This window comes from Nicotiana tabacum, chromosome 11, assembly GCF_000715075.1.
Source record: "Nicotiana tabacum cultivar K326 chromosome 11, ASM71507v2, whole genome shotgun sequence".
Lineage (NCBI taxonomy): Eukaryota > Viridiplantae > Streptophyta > Magnoliopsida > Solanales > Solanaceae > Nicotiana > Nicotiana tabacum.
In genome coordinates this window covers 38,013,783-38,034,058 of record NC_134090.1, presented here as the reverse complement: position 1 = coordinate 38,034,058, position 20,276 = coordinate 38,013,783, and the positions used below count along the sequence as shown (strand labels likewise).

At 35.9% G+C, this 20,276-nt stretch overlaps 2 protein-coding genes across 2 annotated transcripts; one reads left to right on the top strand and one right to left on the bottom strand.

Moving 5' to 3' along the window:
• The first annotated feature begins 4,098 nt into the window (after positions 1-4,098).
• On the top strand, positions 4,099-14,750 carry LOC107832668 (26S proteasome non-ATPase regulatory subunit 12 homolog A). Its single transcript, XM_016660529.2, has 12 exons — positions 4,099-4,313; positions 4,411-4,605; positions 7,348-7,455; positions 7,535-7,639; positions 7,792-7,848; positions 7,939-8,135; positions 9,460-9,559; positions 10,599-10,711; positions 13,161-13,314; positions 13,448-13,525; positions 14,139-14,378; positions 14,454-14,750. The coding sequence occupies exons 1-11, from the start codon at positions 4,311-4,313 to the stop codon at positions 14,355-14,357; spliced, it is 1,329 nt and encodes a 442-aa protein (XP_016516015.1). The 5' UTR covers positions 4,099-4,310; the 3' UTR covers positions 14,358-14,378; positions 14,454-14,750.
• Positions 14,751-16,735: 1,985 nt separating this feature from the next.
• LOC107832669 (uncharacterized) lies at positions 16,736-19,395 on the bottom strand. The gene is made up of 3 exons (XM_016660530.2): positions 18,918-19,395; positions 17,485-17,657; positions 16,736-17,418 (listed from the first exon to the last, which is right to left on the bottom strand). The coding sequence occupies exons 1-3, from the start codon at positions 19,261-19,263 to the stop codon at positions 16,870-16,872; spliced, it is 1,068 nt and encodes a 355-aa protein (XP_016516016.2). The 5' UTR covers positions 19,264-19,395; the 3' UTR covers positions 16,736-16,869.
• Between the last annotated feature and the right edge of the window lie 881 nt (positions 19,396-20,276).

The following is a 20,276-nucleotide window of genomic DNA, read 5'->3' as shown; positions in this document are numbered from 1 at the left end:
TTCGTGCCAACTATTTGAACCCTTAGGGGATTTTTATTGACACTTCCTCACTGTTTTGATTTTGTACTTGAACTCAGTCATGCTATATTCTACTGTTTTCAAAACTTAGCCATGTTTACTCTACTTTAACACTTAAAATGACATTGCAAATGATATTTTGGGCTGAGCATCATGTTTTACTGTTGCCCGAGTGGCTTTTGAAATTCTGACTGAGTAAGGCCGAGGACCTATGTTGTGAGGAACACCTAATTATTATTATGAGGCCGAGGGCCTGAAATTTGTACTCCACGAGGTGGCTTGTTGATATGAGGCCGAGAGCCTAGTGATGATGCCACGATATGGCTTGATATTGCGCTTGGGCCGTAAGGGGCCCCTCCAGGAGTCTGCACACCCCCAGTGAGCGCGGGTACCCAGTGTCATGTGAGAGATAGCCCGAGGGGATGGTGTTGTTCTATGATCTTGCCCGAGGGCCGGTCCTTTATGTGTTTATCTTTCCTATTTGCCTGTCATTTGCTTGTTTAACTGTTAAAAAGGCATTTTATGAAGTTTTAAACTGAACTCAGTAATTTTACACATCTTTACTGCTTCCTTATAACCTATAATGTGCCTTACGTGATTTCTTGCTTTCAGTCTTTATTTATGATTATTACTCACTGAGTTGGAGTACTCACTCTTCTCCCTGCACTCCGTGTGCAGATTCAGGCGTTGCTGATCCTGCTAGCGAGAGTTGAGAGCTCCCGACAGATTTCAGAGTTCACGAGGTAGCTGTTTGGCGTCCACAGTCCCGTGTCCCCCCCCCTATCTCATTTCTTTTCCCTTATTAGTGACTTTGTAATAGTTTCGTAGACTTTTCAGACTTGTACTAGAATTGATAGATGCTCATGACTAGTGACACCCCGGTATCGGGCTGTGTTAGGTTTTATTTCTGCAAACTGTAATGTTCATTGCTTACTTTTGGATTATTTATTACGTTTTAGACTTAATTCTTAATGTTTAACTGCTTAAAACTGAAATGGAAAAGTGTCGGTTGTCCTTGTCTTCACGAGAGGCATCATCACGACCGGGTCCGATTTTAGAGTCGTGACAAAATATTCTTTAGTCCTAGTGAGATACAATTATATAATGTACTTTTCAAAAAAATAACACAATAATATGAGATAAATCATAGACTCATAGCATTATACTAAAATATTCAATGACAAAGGTAATAAAATTACATAAAGTAAATATTCTAATTGATAAGCCATAATAAAAATTAACATATTAATCTAAAAATACTATATAGGTCATGCTAAATAAGCATACCTAATATGTACTATTAATTAAATAACTAAGCATTAAAGAAGAAGATGAGGTAAATTATGAATTTTCATTATAAATCAATGTAAAACTAAAAAATAGATATTCAACACTATCGTCATTTATAGTGTTGAATTGAAGCATTAATATTGATTTGAACTTTGTTTGAGTTACTACATTTATGAGCTATAAAATTTATTTACCATTCAAGAATGTTAAGTCCAAACTTGAAATAATAAGTTAAAAGATAAACCTATGAAAAAGTTTAAGAAATATTTATAAATTACATTACAATAAATATTTATATACAACAACAACAACAATATACCCAGTATATATTTCCAACAGGTGGGGTCTGAGGAGGGTAGTCTGTACGTAGACCTTACCGTTCCAATAGACTCTCGGCTCGGAAAGAAGAAGAAGAAGAATAAGGAAAGAAAGAAAGGAGGAGAGAAGAAAAAGGTGGGAGATAAATGATAAGTAGTACCAAATAATAATAACAGAGAATACAATACCTGAAACAAACAAAATCACATAATAATGCAATTAAGATCTGAGAATACGAAGGGACATGCGTGTTACTAAGACTATCGGTGAGCAACTAAGAAACTCTCAACTATACCCTAATCCTCGACCTCCACACCCTCTTATCAAGGGTCATGTCCTCATTGAGTTGAAGCAGCGCCATGTCCTGCTTAATCACCTCTCCTCAACACTTCTTAGGCCTACCTTGACCTCTTCTCAAACTTGCCATGACCAACCTCTCACACATCCTAACGGGGAGTTTCAATACTTCTCTTCTTAACGTGTCTGAACGATCTCAACCTCGACTCTCGCATCTTGTCCTCCACGAAGGCTACTGTTATTTTATCTCGGATAGCTTCATTCCTAATCTTATCTCTCATGGTACACCCAAACATCCATCTCAACATTCTCATTGCTACTTTTATCTTCTGCACATGGGAGTTCTTAACTTGCCAACACTCAGCCCCATACAACATAGTCGGTTGAACCACTACTCTATGAAACTTACCCTTAAGTCTTGGCGGCACATTCTTATCACATAAAATATCAGAAGTGAGCCTCCACTTCATCCATCCTGCTTCAATGCGATGTATGACATCTTCGTCAATCTCCCCTTTACCTTGAATAATAGAGCCGAGATACTTAAAACTTGTTCTCTTGGGGATAACTTGAGCATCAAACTTTACATCTATGTCTGTTTTATGGGTCCTGTCACTGAATTTGCACTCCAAGAATACTATTTTGGTTCTGCTAAACTTGAAACCTTTAGACTCTAAGGTCTGTCTCGTCAATCAACACTATATTATCGGCAAATAGCATGTACCAAGGCACCTCTCCTTGGATGTGTCGCGACAACACATCCATCGCCAAGGCAAATAAAATCGGGCTAAGAGCCGATCCCTGATACAACCCCATCACAATAGAAAAATGCTCCGAGTCACCTCCCACAATCCTCACCTGAGTCTTAGCACCATCATACATATCCTTAATCACCCCAGTATACGCTATCGGAACGCCACTAACCTCCAAACACCTTCACAGAACCTCCCTCGGGACTTTATCATGCGCGAAACAAGGTCAATAAATACCATGTGCAAGTCCTTTTTCCTTTCTCTATACTGCTCCACTAATCTCCTCACTAGATGAATTGCTTATGTAGTCAAATGCCCCGGCATGAATCCGAACTGGTTCTCGAAAATAGACACGCACCTCCTCACCCTGGCCTCCACCACCCTCTCCCAAACATTCATAGTGTGACTCAACAACTTTATACCCTATAGTTATTGCAATTTTGAATATCACCCTTGTTCTTGTACGACAGAACCATCGTACTCCACCTCCATTCTTCAGGCATCTTCTTCGTCCTGAAAATAACATTAAACAACCTGGTGAACACTTCAAAGCCTGCTCGCCCTGCACTCTTCCAGAATTTTACTGGGATTTCGTCTTAGCCCGTCCCTGCACATCTAAAAATGTTTATATGTATAAAATATTTTTAAAAATTATATAACTATATTATCAGGTTGATTTGGTTTCGGTTTGACTTTTTTAGTTAAAACCAAACGAAACCAACTATGTTCGGGGTTTTTTCCCAATACTAAACTTTCAAACCAAAACCACAATCGGATTTTTCCGATTTAACTTGGATTGTCGGTTTGATGTTGTTTATCAGTTTTATTTCTACACCCCTAGAAATATGCAAACTTTCTAGAAGCACAATGGGTCGTCTAATATGTAGGATAACGGATAATAATAATTTTGAAATTATATGGGGGATTATTTTATTTCACATTTGGTTGAATTTTACATCGGAAATTAACAAATTTTAGAATCAATTAATTTACAATTGAGTATTATTCTATTCCATATTGAATAATTAATTCCACAAAGAGCTTGTTTTAGTGGGCGTTTGTATATAAAGAATTGTGAAATTTTGGAAAAAAAAAATTCAAGTGAAAATAGTATTTGAAAATTAGAGTTGTGTTTGGACATAAATACAATTTGGAGTTGTTTTTGAAAATTTGTGAGTGGTTTGAGTGAAAATTTTTAAAAATAGTTTTTTGGAGCTTTTTCACTTTTTGATTTTTTTTAAAATTTAACTTCAAGTGAAATTTAAAATTTTTATTCTGATTTCGAAAAAAAGTGAATTTTCTTGGATTAAGGAGCAAAATAATGGAATAGGATGAAAGTGTATTTTCGCGAATCATGAGGACTACAATGAAATCTCTCTGTTCCTTTTCCTTTAAAGATATATTAACGCCTTTTTTTGGCAGAGATAACTATTCCTACAAGAAAACTGGAATATAAAAGAAAAATAAATAAAAACAGAAAACAAGTGAAAAGACTCGGAATTAAAAGTTAGAAGTCTTCAAATTCTCTCTCTCTCTCTCTCTCTCTCTCTCTCTCTCTCTCGCTCTCGCTCTTCTCTTCCTTCTAGGGTTTCAGAATCGATCTCCATCGAACTCCAAAAAACTCAAAAATTCAATATGGTGAATGTTCGATTATCCTTTAGATTTCTATATTTAGTGCTTAATTTTCGATCTGTTCCCCTGTTTATTTATTTGATTTTTTTGTGTGTGTTTACAGGAAGGTGATGGGAAATTGGAGGCGCAAATAGAGAATTTATTAAATGTAGAGAAGCAGATGAGGCAAGCTGGAGATGTCGCCGGAACTAGAAAAGCGGCTACAGATATTCTTCAGCTTTGCTTCGAAGCTCGCGCTTGGAATACTTTAAATGAACAGATTGTTCTCTTGTCTAAACGCCGTGGTCAATTGAAACAGGCATGCTCATCTATGTCATTATATTTATTTATTTATTTATCAGTTTATTCTATTAGTTCGTTTAAACAAAATTGTTTTTTTGTTTGTCTATGAGTTTGGATTTGAAATTCAAGGTTTTATTTGCTAAATTATGTGAACTTGTGGAGTAAAAAGGTAGAAAGTTTCAGAAATTGGTAGTTTGTGTGCGTATAATCTGTTGATTGTAGCTAAAGATCTTGACTTTTTCGTGCAAATGAAGTTTGATTTGATCTTTTGACTTATATGCTTCCTTAGTCCCTATTTATTTGGCTCTATTTGACTGGGCACGTATTTCAAGACAGAATGAAAGATATTTGAAACTTGTGCTCTAGAACAAGTCATAACATTTTTGTGGCTATAAATTAATCTTATTAAGGGTAGAATGAGAAGTTTAAAGTGAAATTGTTTCTAATATAAGGAGGTATCGTGCTTTTTGGGCAGTCTAAAAGGGAAAGTGCATCAATTAAATTGGGACTGATGGAGAGCTTTACTAAGTAAATAAGCAAGATTGATTTGATGAACCCAACTGTGATGCTGATGCTAGGAATGGTTAGAACTTAGAGGAAAATGTATTAGTAATCCTTGTTTGCAAGAGTTAATAAAAACAGTTTAAACTAGTATTTAGACTTGCCAAAATTGGATTTACTTTCCAACTTTTCCTTTTTTGCTTCTCTCACACTTGTTTTTCTGACCATACTACTAAAGTGGTTTGAGTTAATTTTTTTTTGATAATCAAATTTAGACCATTCTTGATTTGTGCATGTTGTCCTTGTGCATGAGTATACTTGTTTTTGCAATATGTATTACATAGCGGAGATATAATATGCTGACTAGGTTCTTTGTTGATCCTGCTGTAAATTTAATGAAAAGAGCATGGAGGACATGCTGATTCCATAGTGTGTAAGTCAAAACTTTATGTGTTTTAGCAACGAAGCATGTAACCTTTGTTTAACGAAGGAGGAGGTGAAGGGAAGGAGAAGAGGTGAGGTCATTGGGCTAATGTTCTTCTCTATGGATAGGATTATCTCTATGCTTTGCTTGGTAGAAAGGGAATGGAAGTGAGATTCTTGCCCTTATTTGGACATCAAAGAAGCAAAAGGATAGAGTAGTCCTTCATATTTTAGTTCGCTTGATTTAAAAGGTCATTTGTATGTAAGTGCCTATGAATTCTTCCTTGAACATAGTGAAATTTGGTAGGCTGGAGATCTGCTTAGAAAAGGTGAAAGGCTGTACTCTTTTTTTTTTTTTTTCAAAGGGATACCGGAAAACTGGCTTCCTTCCATCCACTTTAATGCTGCTCACAATCATAACTAGTACTACTAGATAAGGTTTTTGGATGGATTTTGCCCCTTGTTTGATAAGTAAAGAATAAATTTTATATTGATGTGTTCTAGCAATAAAAAAGTGCTGGTAAGGAAAATACTTCCAAGATGGTTCATTATAAAACATGTAATGAGCTGACAAAACCTATAAAGACATCTACATCATTTGCAATTGCCATGTTGCACCAGCATTTTTCCTGTTTCACTGATGAACTACCTTAGAGATGGCTTCTTTCGTGATTCTTGTTTTTTTAAAAAATTTTCTTGATGAAGTTTCTTTTTAGAATGATTATTTCAGGGTGATATTTGGTTGCTGGACTTCTAGAAGTAGTATTCAAATTTATGGTTGGGGAAGATAAATGACCAAAATTGAATTATTAGAATTTAAATGAAACGCGGGATAGATAAAGACACTTTGAGCTTTCTTGGAAAGGTATTTGGAGAGGATGCCAAAGTTCTTGATTAGTGACATTAAGCGGAGAGGTCCAAAGGAAGAGCTTGGGATTAAGCACCAAACAAATTAACAGAGAAGTAGATGTAAGGGGGTGAGGATACGAGGAAAACTGTCAACTACGACCAAGACACAAATATAGAATCCTATATTGGCAACCAAATTTTGGATCAATAGCTCTCTTTGTGTAACTTTTGAGCACTCTTGGCCCACAAAAAAATGTCTTGGAGAGGGGAGGAGTTGCGGTATTAAATGATCATGGATGGTCTTGGATGTGTTTGCCTAAGGAACAACAATTTCTACCTGGGTACTACTTCTGTATACAACTTACTGGAACAAGAAACACAAAGTACCTATAGATGCAGTGGGCTAGGATGCAAGGAAGTATATGAACGATTGAATTGCATAGCACGGGAGGCCTAGGCACTTGGTGTTTAATTAGAGGGAGACTTGACACAATGGTAAGAGTTGTTGCCATGTGACCAGGCAGTCACGAGTTCAAGTGTCGAAATAACCTCTTGCAGAAATGCAAGGTATGACTATGTACATAAGACCCAATGTGGTCTAGCCCTTACCCGGACCCCGCACATAGCAGGAGCTTAGTGCACTAGACTGTCCTTTTTTAACGTGACTGGGAACATGCATATTGTGGCTACATCCGGAATGCTTGGGAAATTGGCCGTCGATGTGCTTGTGTTTTAGGAAAATCAGGCCAGCATACTCGAATTTCTTGTAAGCGCCTGAGTCCTGTTCATCCCATAATTGATGTGGCTTTTTGGATACGCTCTTCCTTTTTGCCCTGTATATGTATATGTAGTGAGCCATTCCCGTGAAAAATATACACATGGGGCAATGCAGTACTTCGTCTAGTTTTGATGGATGATTTTATGCGTTCATTTGTCCTCTTTATACTTTAGTAACATGTTTGATGTTTTTCTTGTACTTGTGCAGGCTGTACAGGCCATGGTCCAACAAGCAATGCAGTATATTGACCAGACACCAGATCTTGACACTAAGATAGACCTCATCAAGACGCTTAACAATGTGTCTGCGGGAAAGGTTAGCGTGTTTTCATTTTCATAAAAACATTGCTGCAATCTGTTTCTCCCCTACTGAGCAACCGTGATCTGGCATGTAGATATATGTCGAAATTGAGAGAGCTCGCTTGATTAAGAAACTCGCCAAGATTAACGAAGAACAAGGAAAAATAGCCGAGGCGGCTGATTTGATGCAAGAAGTTGCGGTAAGTATTTGGTGACTTTCGCTTTGGTGTTTTCTAGGTCTTTTTTGCTTTACTCAATCGATGTGAAGCTGCAACAGTGGGGTTCCTTTTCTTTCTGGAAAAATCTTTCTTGATGGTTTTCACTTACAATATGCCCATGGCGTAACTAACAGGTTGAAACTTTTGGGGCGATGGCAAAAACTGAGAAGATAGCCTTCATTCTTGAACAAGTATGTGATAGATACTCTTTCTTTTCTTTCTACTCAAACTTAAATGAGAGCATGCCTTTGGACTAACTGCGTGATGCTGGAATACTGCAGGTTCGTCTATGCTTAGATCGTCAAGATTATGTTCGTGCTCAAATACTCTCAAGAAAGATCAATCCCAAAGTGTTTGAAGCTGATCCCTCTAAGGAAAAGAAGAAACCAAAGGAGGGTGAAAATGTGGTTGAGGAGCCTGCTGCAGATATTCCATCACTATTAGAGTTGAAGCAAATCTACTATCAATTAATGATTAGGTACATCTGATTATGTTTTAAATGTGGGTTTTGTGTCAAGTTGTTTTCTCTAGATTTGATGATAGTGTTACACCCTTTGCGCTATCAAGCATTCAGCTCATTTATGCAAACTCAAATAGGATTTTAATATAGTATTATTTATTTCTTTAGAAAAACTTGGAATAGTTAACTACAGTCATGGTTAAAACTTGCATCTTCTGCCCTTATTTTGGTGATTTCTGTAGCATCTGGACCGGACATATTAGTGTTTAAGACACAACTTTCTTATGTGCTCATTTTCAGTGTTTGCTGACAGTTACTCTACATACCTCGCTTTTACGTTTGAGTTTGGATAAGACATGCTTCCTGAATTAAAATTTCTGAGTTTCCTCATTGTGTATATGTTTTAGTTATCTATGAGAATTTTAGTGTTTTATCCTTATCAACTGTACCAAGGGACTAAAGGGAATGCTATCCATATTTTGTCAGTAACGATTCATTTTTGCAGAATGGTTCACATTTTCATCCAAAGATATGATACACATCTGTGCATTCATTACAGTTGAGAAATAGAGAGTAATGCAAATTCCGCATAGCTGCATGTTTGAGACAGTTTCATATTTGCTCTCTGTTTTGGTTTATATGATGAATGGATTTCCATCCATAAAATTTCACTAGGAGCAGGGGACTAAGCTTTAGGAGGTCAATTATAGCTCTGTTATACTCTGCTCTTCCCTTCAAGAAGTGTCTGAGTTTTCTTGAGAATACAAACAACAACAACCCAGTAAAATCCCACTAGTGAGGTCCGGGGAGGGTAGTGTGTATGCAGACCTTACCCCTACCCCAGGAGAATACATGATAAGTAAATTAGGTGGTTGTGATCATCTAAACTCTATAAATTTTAGGCACCTAAGTTGAACAAAGTAGTCAAAAACAACAACAATAACAACAAACCCACTTTAATCCCTTAAGTGGTGTCTGGGGAGGGTAGTGTGTACGCACACCTTACCCCTATCCTATAAAGGTAGATATGCAAAATAGTCAAAAACGAAAGTGCAAAAAAGTTCCAAAGCATGTTGGAACTTTAAGCGCAAAGCACAGTTAAAGGCTGGGCTTTAGGGAAGAAAAGCACAAAAGGGAAAAAAATTAAAAATAGATGTGCCCTTAACTTCTCCAAGAATTTTAGGTTGGAGCAGGACTGCCGATTCGATCCTAGGGCCTAAAATAGCCTGCTTAGCAATTTAGAATGATGTAGCTCTAGATGAACAAATTGTTGCAGTTGGAGATCGTTCTTTGCATTTGAATATCTTAAACTGGTGAGTCATTTGCTCTCCTTCTGGTGCAGGTATAACTCACATAGCAATGATTACCTTGAAATATGTCGTTGTTATAAGGCTATATATGAGATCCCTTCTGTGAAAGAAGACCCAGCACAGTGGATACCGGTAATTGGTCCTTTTCATGCATACTCGCGTTCTACTTCATTATAATTTCGAGATGTTGCTTGTCGTATTATCCAATGCTTATTCAGTTTTGAATTCTTAAAGTAGTACATCTGTGAAATGTACTGTTGGTGAATGAGCAATTCCTTTGAGAAAAAATTAAATAATAATTGTGCTGCTGCACAACTTCAAAATAATGTGACATATCAAATTCATTTACCAATGTCAGATACCAACTTTGACAAAACTAAAATGGTTTGGAAATTATTAATCTATTGGAACGGAGACGTTATTGTTGCATAATTTTATAAGAGAGGATGATTAAATTAATTTACCAATATGAAATTCCAATTGCTACGTCAAGTAAAGGTGCTGTGGAATTATCAATATATCAAATTCATCGTGGCATACTCTGTCTTTCTTCTCTTTTTCTGGGAAATGAATGGTTAAAGAAGAGAAGAAATAGGATTAGTTTTCTTTGGTATCATTTGGTAATTGTGAGCTGAGACTGGCGTTGTAGCCTTATGCAGCTAGTCAGGCATCTCAGGGGAGAAGGGCATCCTTATCATTTTTTAGATAAGAGGGTAGGCATCCTTTTCATTTGTCAGAAAGATGATTACATGGGGGAATAAAAGAAGAAAGCTTTATCACTTGCAAGTCCACTCTTGTTGATCAAATGGTCTTGGCTTCTTCTCGACCTTCAAGCACATGTTGGAGCACAACAGGCATCTATGCTAATGTTTGTGTGTAAAACAACTGTAACACAGCTTTAAAAAAGAAAGAAATTTGAAACTGGTATATTAGGAGAAAAATCTGTGGATGGATAGCTTCTTTCTATTTTGGTAAATGGTAACTTGAATCTTAATAATTGGCTATTTTTCTTAATGGAGCTGGTATGTTTTTTATTTTAAAAACATTTCCAACTTGTTGGGGTAGATAGATGTAGGTAGGGGAGCTCGTCAGTTGTATTTGAGATTCCAAATCTTGAAGATGACTTATTGCACATAATACTTGATCAACCAGCATGCTGAATTTTATGCAGGTTCTGAGGAAAATTTGCTGGTATTTGGTATTATCTCCCCATGATCCTATGCAATCAAGTCTTCATAACTCAACTTTGGAGGACAAGAATCTTTCAGAAATCCCTCATTTCAGGTTTTCGTGTGAAAATTCTCTTACAATATGTTTATTGATGCTACTTATAGAAAAAGGAAAAAAGGAAATACTATGTGGAGTTGCATTTGCTTATAGGGTTAGTGGAGTTAAGATTTCTCAAAATTTTGGCAACCATAGTCAACTCGTGCAGTTATGGACTATTTGACAATAAATATTTTGTACTCCTGGCACAATTTTGTATGACAATTTCTATTCGGCATGCCGCATGTCGAGGATGTTGCCACCATCCATCAACAATCTTATTCTTTGCATGTTTCAAAGACTTCGAGATCTTAAATAATTAACTATTCACAAGTTTATCCTACGTTCTGTAAACGAATGAAGTTTCAGCAACTGTTTTAATATTTCTTGATTACTATTTATAGTACTAGTATCAAATTAGCATGTTAAACTCTCTCCCAAGTCAAATCGTATCACATGTGATATATTGGCTGGAAAAATAGAATTCAGAATCTTGGCTCATTGGATTTTGTAATTTTTTGCAATGTTTGCTTACTTGATACTCCCACCGTCCCGTTTTATGTGATGGTGGTTGACTGGGCACGGAGTTTTAAGAAAGAAAGAAAGACTTTTGAAACTTGTCTAAAACGAGCCATAAACATTCTTGTGGTTTTAAATCATCCCACTAAGGATTAACGTGAGAAGTTTAAAGTTAAATTAATTCTAAATATAAAAAGGTATCATTCTTTCCACGGGACAGACCAAAGAGGAAGTGTGCACATAAAATGTGACAGAGGCAGTATGCTTTTTGCATGTTGAGGCTGAAGGAGATCGGAGTCGTTCAATGATTAGGTGATCTTTGAAGTCCATATTTTCTGAAAGGCAGAATACCCAATTACCTTGTCCTTGGACCAGAATTTATAGTCGGCCCCAACTCTCTTTTTCCACATTTTAACACCCCTACTTTGTCAAGACACATGTTTTAAACACCTCCACCAGAGTGTGATCCTGAATTGCGTTGACAATGATAACACGTCATGCGCTAAGGCCTTTTATTGTGTGACACGTGTAATTTGCGTGTCCTACTTGTAAAAACCAGTTTATAAAATTTCTGATTTTTGTACTATCTCTTCTTCTTCTTCACCCTTCATCATTTACGTCTCCTCCTGGACAACCTCTTGACACCTCTTCTGTCACCAACACCAAAATTTTTCCTTTTCTTGCATTGATTTTCCTCTAAAATTTCTTAGCCCACTCCTAACTTCATTTTCCAACTCACCTTTACGGTGGCACCTTATTTCCCCACCAGAATCTTTTTAACCTAATCTCCCCCTCGTCTCATTCGTCCTCTCTTTACCAAAACAGATCTGGTCAAAAGAGAGATGTGAAAGATGGTGGTGGTTCCATCAGTAGATCTACTGCCAGAGACCTCTAGCACTACCGTCCTTACCGCCTTCAATTCACATCTTACCATCTATACACAAAACGTTCCACTGACCGCCCTGTCAAAACCACCTTTAAATACCGTCTTCCCCATTATTCCAGAGATCATCCATGCCACTGCACTGGTACCAACCTCACTTCTCCACTTCTTTCCTTCATCACCTTCTTCCCCCTACCAACCACCATACCTCCTCCCGCTCGCCATTCTTTTAACAACAAACATGTTTTTAAAATCCATTTCCATCAACAATTCATCGTCATGATCCACAATTCTTCATCTAATTTTACCAATGATGACTCTCAGAGAAGTAAAAATCCCCATCTTTTTCAGCACTGCCAAAGAAACCTCTGATATTCCCTAATTTTGCCTCAAATTCAGCAATGTAAAGGTGGTGCGGACGGAGCTCCCTCAGTCCATTTCCATTGAAGTTGGCGGAGGTGGGGGACGTGAATAAAGAGAGGGAGGGGAAAGGAAGAAGAGTAAGCTGGAGGTGGGGGGACAGGAATAAAGGAGGAGAGGAAAAAGAAAGAAAGGCATCAGCCTTTTGGGAGTTCAGGTGAATGGAATTCACGGTGGAAGAGGGTTTAAGATGTGGAAGCAGGAAGAAGGAGAAGGGGAAAGAAAGAAACGAAGGGGGGATGGGTGAAGGAGTGACCGAAGGGGTTGTTTCTTTTTCTTTTCTTTTTTATATTTGTCTTCCTTTTTATTGTAAATTTTAATGATTTAGTACTTTTTTTAGTTAAATAAATAATATTCATGCACTTATCAGTGTGATTGGCACGCACTACTGCCACATAAGCTGTGCCACCACCACATAAGCATGGTCAGTGGTGTTTAATAGCTATTCCGTCGAGTGGGGGTAAAAAATGAAAAAACCGGGAGTTGGGGGCGGCCAGCTTTTAAATCCGGTACCAGTGCATATCAGAATGGTCAATGATTGGGGATCTTTGAAGTCCATACTTTTTGAAACTGACACTTCAAAATTGAAACTCTAAGCAGAAAAATCAAGTTATGGCTTTTATTAACCTTCTGTTTTTACTTCAGGCTGCTTTTGAAGCAATTGATTACCATGGAGGTCATTCAATGGACTGCTTTATGGAATACTTTCAAGGATGAGTTTGAAAATGAAAAGAATATGCCTGGTGGCACTTTGGGTGACAAGGCTGCCGAAGATCTCAGACTGAGAGTTATAGAGCATGTAATATCCGAAGGCTTAAAGTTTCTATTGGTTGATTCTGTTATTATGGTACCTGTTGACTTTGTGTATGCTGCAGTCCTCCATTTTGCTCCTGAATTTGATGTTTCACTTTTCAAATACTCTTTCCTTGCAGAACATCCTTGTCGTCTCAAAATACTACTCGAGAATAACTTTGAAGAGACTGGCAGATTTATTGTGCCTCAGTATCCAGGTGCACATTAATTTATTGCTATTCCTCATTCAAATTTTATTCATGTGTTGTGTACAACAGCTACATGTTTTACTTCCAACTTTTGTGGGATGTGGGATGTGGGGTGGTCCTGCTATTACAAAGCCAATGTGATCTAACCTAAGTGCAAAGGCTGAGGCTCCAAGACTCTACAAGTCGTGGGTCTCTCTGTGCCTTGCAGTGATGTAACTTTGATTTTGTAAATCCATAGGCTGCTGGCTTTGTTAATTCAGAACCTGTTCGTGATAGTTTAGATCACTGTTGTAGTGCTCTGATGGAGGGAACTTTGTGCTACATTTTTGTGTTACAATAGTAAAGGTGATTCTCTGTCACAGTGTGTAAAATAAAATTGTGTTAACATTGATCGCTGGTGAGCTGCTAGATGTTTCCAATATTATATTATTTCATATTTACCTTCTGTGGCGTTAACTTTCAAATGATGGAACTGAACCAATCTCTGGGGGCCCACATTCTATTTTCTCTTCATTGTTGCGGAGCATAGCCTGTCTAGACACTGCAGCCGTCACAGAAACTTTTACCTCTCTTAGCATACATTTCTTCTGGTGACCCTCATGTTCTTTCTTTTTTATCTCAGGAAGCCGAGAAGCATCTATCTGAAATGGTTGTATCAAAAGCATTGGTTGCTAAGATTGACAGACCTATGGGTGTAGTCTGTTTCCAACCGGCAAAAGACAGCAATGACATCTTGAATTCATGGGCTTTTAATTTGGAGAAGCTGCTTGACCTTGTAGAAAAGAGTTGCCACCAAATCCACAAAGAAACAATGGTGCACAAAGCTGCATTAAAGGCTTGAAAGACTAATCAGACTCTACAGGTAGAGCCTCACATCAATTATAGCAATTCCGGATAGGGAAGTTGATTATGTGACAAAATTGAAATCCTTTTGCAGTCTGGGTTGCTCTATTTTAAAGGACTAGCAGCAGGAACTAAAACTTGCAATCAACCTTGCTCCCTACTATCATGATCTGACTGCTTGCCTTTCTCGGTGTCAGGGCTTCGACTTTCTTCCCCCATTTACCCTTTTGTATCTTTATCAATGTTTCTCCGCATGATTTATTTATTGAGAGCAACAAATATCCAGGTTTGATGCTGAAAGATCTCAGGTTCTTTAATGTTTATTTACTTGGTTATTTATCACATTCAGAGGACTGGAGAATGAGAGCCATGGTTTTATTTCAAATTTTAATGGTGTGCCTCCATGTTTTGGAATCCGATTTTAGAATTTGAGATGATGGTAAGGGATACGTAAAGGGTCTTAAGACTATATCCTTGCCTTGGCATGGTAGCAGGGGAAGGAATTTTTTTGCTTGTGTTTGGAATAGACAATTGCATCCTGCTTCCTGAGGTTGCTTTCTTATTCAAATAATCTAAAATGAAACATAGAAGGCGAAAAAGGAACACGTGACTAACGGAAGAAACTTATCCATGATATGTAGACCAAATCATATTAGTTAATTATGATCAAGTGATATGTGAAGGAAAAAGTTAACATTAATTAATCATGGTCAAGAACTAGAAGTGCGCGTAAAGAGCGAGAATCAATAATGCTATGGCTTCTATTTATTGTCTGCATGGCGTCCAGGTAAATGACAGACTCTAAGTTGTGATTAGCTCTTCCAGCATGATTTTTTTTTAATTATATATACGCTGACATTTTAAATGCCGGTAGCGAAAGGGGATAGGAAAATCTAAAGTTACACTAGTAAATCTATATTTGTTCACATTATTTTTTAACGTAGTCGTAGGTAAACTATTACGTCGATATCGCTTTCTCTACTTTTCAGTTTCTAGATTGATATTTAACTTACACTTTCCGAATAAAGAGAAATTAATGATCAAAACAAAGCCAAAGTACATTCATCGCAAAAATGGAAAGTCGTAATGCTTTTCCCTCTAAAATTGAGAAAATACTAGAAGCTAACACAATATTGTTTCCTTCAAAAAGAAAATTTAGTACGTTATTCAATAAGCTATTATTGGATTGTCTGTAGTCCTAGAGGGTGATTGGCTAAGCTTATAAGCTGGTCGAACTAGCTTATAAGCACTTTTCGGCTTATCTACGCGTTTGGTAAATTAAAAGTGCTTATAAGCCAAGTGCTTATAAATAAAAAATAAGCCAAAAGCCATAAGCTGGTCACCCCCAACTTATGAATTTTTAGCTTATAAGCACTTTAAGTTTGACCAAAGTTTTTACTATTTTATCCTTACAATATTCCTTTTTAGAACAAAACTCTTACATGGAATCTAAAATTTTTAAAAAATTGCGCCTTTATAAATGTAAAAGTTCTAAGGTTATTTAAGTCATTTTAACAGAAAAAGAGCTTATCAACACTTTTTTTATCAAATACTGTAGCAACTTATTATCAATTTCAGTATTTGTATCCAAACGCGTAACTGCTTATTTATTAAATGAGTTTCAATGCTTATCAGCTACTTCAAATCAGCTAATTCAAACGGGCTCCTAGTTGAGCTTTGAATAATATTAGAAGGAATATTTGCCGTAAACTTTTCTCGTCTTATCAAAGATTTATAAGATCATTTATTAGTTTATTGTTCTTGATAAGAAAAAACATAAGAGCGATCCGGATTAATGTTTACTTTTTTTAGGCGGTATATATGGATTATACACTAAATATACATAAATTATATATGCATTATAAATATATTATATATATATGTATGATTGAGTGTGCGGCTATTTAATTAGGTTAACTTTGTAAGAAGTTATCCTACTGCAGATAATTTTATTATTAAATAATAAGTTGTTGACCCCACTAATAGAATCTCTGTTGCTATGGCCCTACTAATACTCCAAAATTGAAATTGAATAAACTTCAGAGGAAAGGTTCTTGAATTTCTGGAAGATTGGAAGTTGTATGATGATTTTTATACGTGATTTGGTTGACATTTTCATTCTTCTTTATACTTCTAGAATATTTTAAATTGGCATTTAATTGACTTGGGCACGCGCTTCTAACTGGAATTCTGGAAATAATGAGTCGTACAATCAGTCAATGAATAAAATGACGGCGGTTGGCAATGTATCACCAAAACTAACAAAAAGGAAAACAAGACCTTAATCCACGTACTCCTGTGAGTTCTGGCAATGTTGGCCAATTCTTGTTCACTAATACATTAAAAGAAATCACTTCATGTGATGGATATAATTAATTAATGTACTAGCTAGCTAGTCAAATCTTCTAAGAAGATGACATATTCAAGTACAATAATATTATCCAGGAGAAGAAGAAGGGTGATCATACGCCGAATTTGACCAATTAGAAGCAGTTTGAAAATCGCTCGCACTACTCAGGGGCGGAGCTAGAGCTGGGCGGAGCTAGAGCTTCAGTTACGAGTTCGCTCTGACTAGCATTTGGCTGAATATGAACCTGCGGCTGAATAGGAGATAAAAACATATTTGGAAAATAGGGCAAATGCAGCCTATGAAACTCATCATCATTGGTAAAAGTTTGATCATTTAAATCAGCACTATTATTCAAAGCTTGATGATGAGAAGTGTGAAGTATTGGCTCGTCCGTTTGAGGACGTTCGATAAAATTGGAACGATACTGAGAAGTGTGAACTATTGGCTTGTCGTCCCTTAGAGGATATTCGATAAAATTGGGACGATACAGAGAAGTGTAAACTATTGGATCGGGCGATGAAGAAACGGAATAAAGTGTATTTGGAGAATCAGACAATACTGGAGATGGCAAGAGTTTAACATTTTCTGGGAAATTGAGTTTGGCTTTGCTACCTCTGAATTTAAGAGCAGCTTCATCATAAGCTCTGGCAGCTGCTTCAGCTGTGTCAAAAGTTCCAAGCCAAACTCTTTTTTCCGTCTTTGGAGTTTTCTTTTTATATTCGAGTTTGTTTGATTTTGTTTAACAGAATAAATAGATAGAAGAATATAGACTATTATTATTATTATTATTATTATTATTATTATTATTATTATTATTATTATTATTATCTCCTCCACTAGATTGATCACTGCTACTGTTCTGATTATCATTTGTGGAAGTGTATATAAATGTTGCTTCTGTTGTTGGTGTGCTGCTGGTAATTGTCCTAATGCTTGTACCTTCACCACCTATATAACATAATTTCATTAAGTTATAAAATGACATGACTATAACTTGTATACAACGACAATACAAATATTTTTGTAAGCTATCAGACCATCTGAAAAATAACTAAACATTATAACGGCTCATAATAAGTGGAACTAGTTATTTGTACCTCAAAAACCATATAGACAAGTTTAAAGAATCATACTGACCAATATTATTATTTGTGGAAGGACAAAGATTTGGCAAAAATGGTGTGTACAGGATATGCAGAGAAAGCATGTGTAAAATCTGCTATTCAAAATAATGAAAATGTGATAATGAAGCACGTACACATCCACCTAATTGTATCTTTCATTAATAATGTACTAAAAATCAATATAGTGAAAAGTCACACACTTGATTTATATTGTATGTTTCAAGTGCATTTTTTTAATGGAGAAAATGGCAAGAATCAAAACTAAAAACAAAGGCATCTGCAGCAATTTACTTCTAAATAAAATGCAGAATGAATACAACTCACATAGAAGATCAACCAAATCTTTTAATCCATTTATTCTCATCTACATTTAGCTGTTATTTAGCAATAATGATTCCTGCAACACATCCAAACTATTGAATTGTGTGTCTGTTTCATCTAAATATTTAAGCTTCAGCCCGGAACTTATACCCACTCTAATATCATAGTATTAATGTTTGATCATCTTATCTAAATGTTAATTAAACCGTTAGAGAAAATATACTTTTAATAATCAGAGGCGGATCCAAAATTTAAATTTTGTGGGTTGAACATTTAAGATTCTAGCATTGAACATATTGTATTTTTAAAGTTATGGGTTCATATCTGTTATATGGGTTCAAATTCTACTATATCTTATAACTTTAATGAAATTTTACACATAAATTTATTTTATGCCTCGAAAGCTATGGATTCAATTGAATCCGTATAATGCTACATTGGCCACTAGTTAATTATGTTTTCAAAATACCCACTGAAAACACAACATAAACTAAAAGAAAATCCAAAACTTTAAGGAAAAAAGGGGTATTATCACTTTTAGCCGGCGCCAGAAACTATTTATATGTGGTAGCCGAAAAATGTATAAAATTTGTATAATTTTTATATACAAATTTGTTAACTATTTGTATAATTTTTGTATATAACATACAGAATGTATATATATAACGCAAAAATTATACAAATTTTATACACTTTTTTCGGTTATTATTTTTACGGCGGTGTCATTTTTTTCAAAAAAAAAAGTAAAGTAAAATAAAAATACCTGATGATCTCATATCAGAACTTCCAATATGTAAGAATTGCTGACTACTTTGCCGTTGTTCACGTCCTCTTTTCTCACCAACCCCCCAAGAAACTGAAGAAAAACCTGAACCAAGATTATTCTCAGCTGCACCATTTTCATCAGTCAAGATTTGGTGATTCAATCTATCTTCACCAGCAACAACATGTTTTAGTGCAGAAACCATTACAGACATCTCCTGTTCCCTATTAATATTACCCGAAAACATCGATTCCAACACATTATAATTATCATCTCTATCCCTATCTTCATGTCTTCTCCTGTTAGATATTTTGTCTCTTGAATTCGCCACCTTGTAAATACACATGCAATATTCAAAAAGAGAACTCAAACAAAAATCTCCAATACAGAGACACAAAAGTTTACAATATATATACTAGTCAAGAAGGTTGACAAGAACAAACCAGTACCAATGCAAGTTTCTTAAACAAACCGTTATATACATATTTATATATAGACATTTAGACAACACACACAAGTTGGGAGTTGAAAATTATAAAAAAGGAAAACAAAAAGAACTTTTCTTTTGAAGTAATAAATAAAATAAGCGCCGCCAAATAAAGAGTCGGTCAGCTTATGAAAGAAACCTCAGCTCCCATATATTCTCTTCTTTAGTTAACTTTTTCTTAGCTTGATATTTTTGGGGAACTCTAGGGACAAGTGGAGTAGTGAAGAAGACAACAAGCTAAGGCGGTTGCTGTTTTTTATTTGATTGAGACCAAGTGTGAAGTGAAGAAAAAAATGGTGTGAAATGAGAAAACAAGAGATAGGTACTTTAGTTTATGTTCATAATAATTCTGAGGATAAGAAACAGTGAGAGACCAGCCGGTTTTGTCTGTCGGCGGTTATATTAAGAGTTCCAGAGGCCGACATGGGAGACGAGGAGCCGTTCTTCTTTCTTCTTAGTAATACGCGAGTTGATGCCCGTGCATAAGGCCAATATTTAAGTTTAGGTAAAAGTCGTTTATATTAAATAAATTTAATAATTTTTAAAATAACAAAATTTAATGTTTTATCAGAGATAAAAAAAATGTTAATATTTTATGTTATAAATCTTGCAAACTCTGAATGTGATAAAGGAATTGATCTTACAATACGATATATATAGTGTAAACTCTCTTCTTACAATAGGAAGTTCATATAATTTCTAAATTAAATTTCACATGTATCAGCATTGGCGGACGCACATGGTGGAAAACGGGTTCAGTTGAACCCGCTTCATCAAAAAATAATATTGTGTGTATATATAAATTACAAATAAATTTACGTAAATTTTGTATAAATATTTTATTTGAATCCAATTGACAACTACTATTTTAC

What these genes read in the sequence shown, in the direction of transcription:
- LOC107832668 (XM_016660529.2), top strand. An exon ending in ATTTGATGCAAGAAGTTGCG is followed by an intron (nt 7,640 to 7,791) that starts GTAAGTATTTGG and finishes CGTAACTAACAG; the next exon opens with GTTGAAACTTTTGGGGCGAT. An exon ending in TAGCCTTCATTCTTGAACAA is followed by an intron (nt 7,849 to 7,938) that starts GTATGTGATAGA and finishes GGAATACTGCAG; the next exon opens with GTTCGTCTATGCTTAGATCG.
- LOC107832669 (XM_016660530.2), bottom strand. Translation starts at nt 19,263, where the DNA reads ATGTGTATTTACAAGGTGGCGAATTCAAGAGACAAAATATCTAACAGG. An exon ending in TTCTGATATGAGATCATCAG is followed by an intron (nt 17,658 to 18,917) that starts GTATTTTTATTT and finishes TATGTTATATAG; the next exon opens with GTGGTGAAGGTACAAGCATT. An exon ending in ATAATAATAATAATAATAAT is followed by an intron (nt 17,419 to 17,484) that starts AATAGTCTATAT and finishes GAATATAAAAAG; the next exon opens with AAAACTCCAAAGACGGAAAA.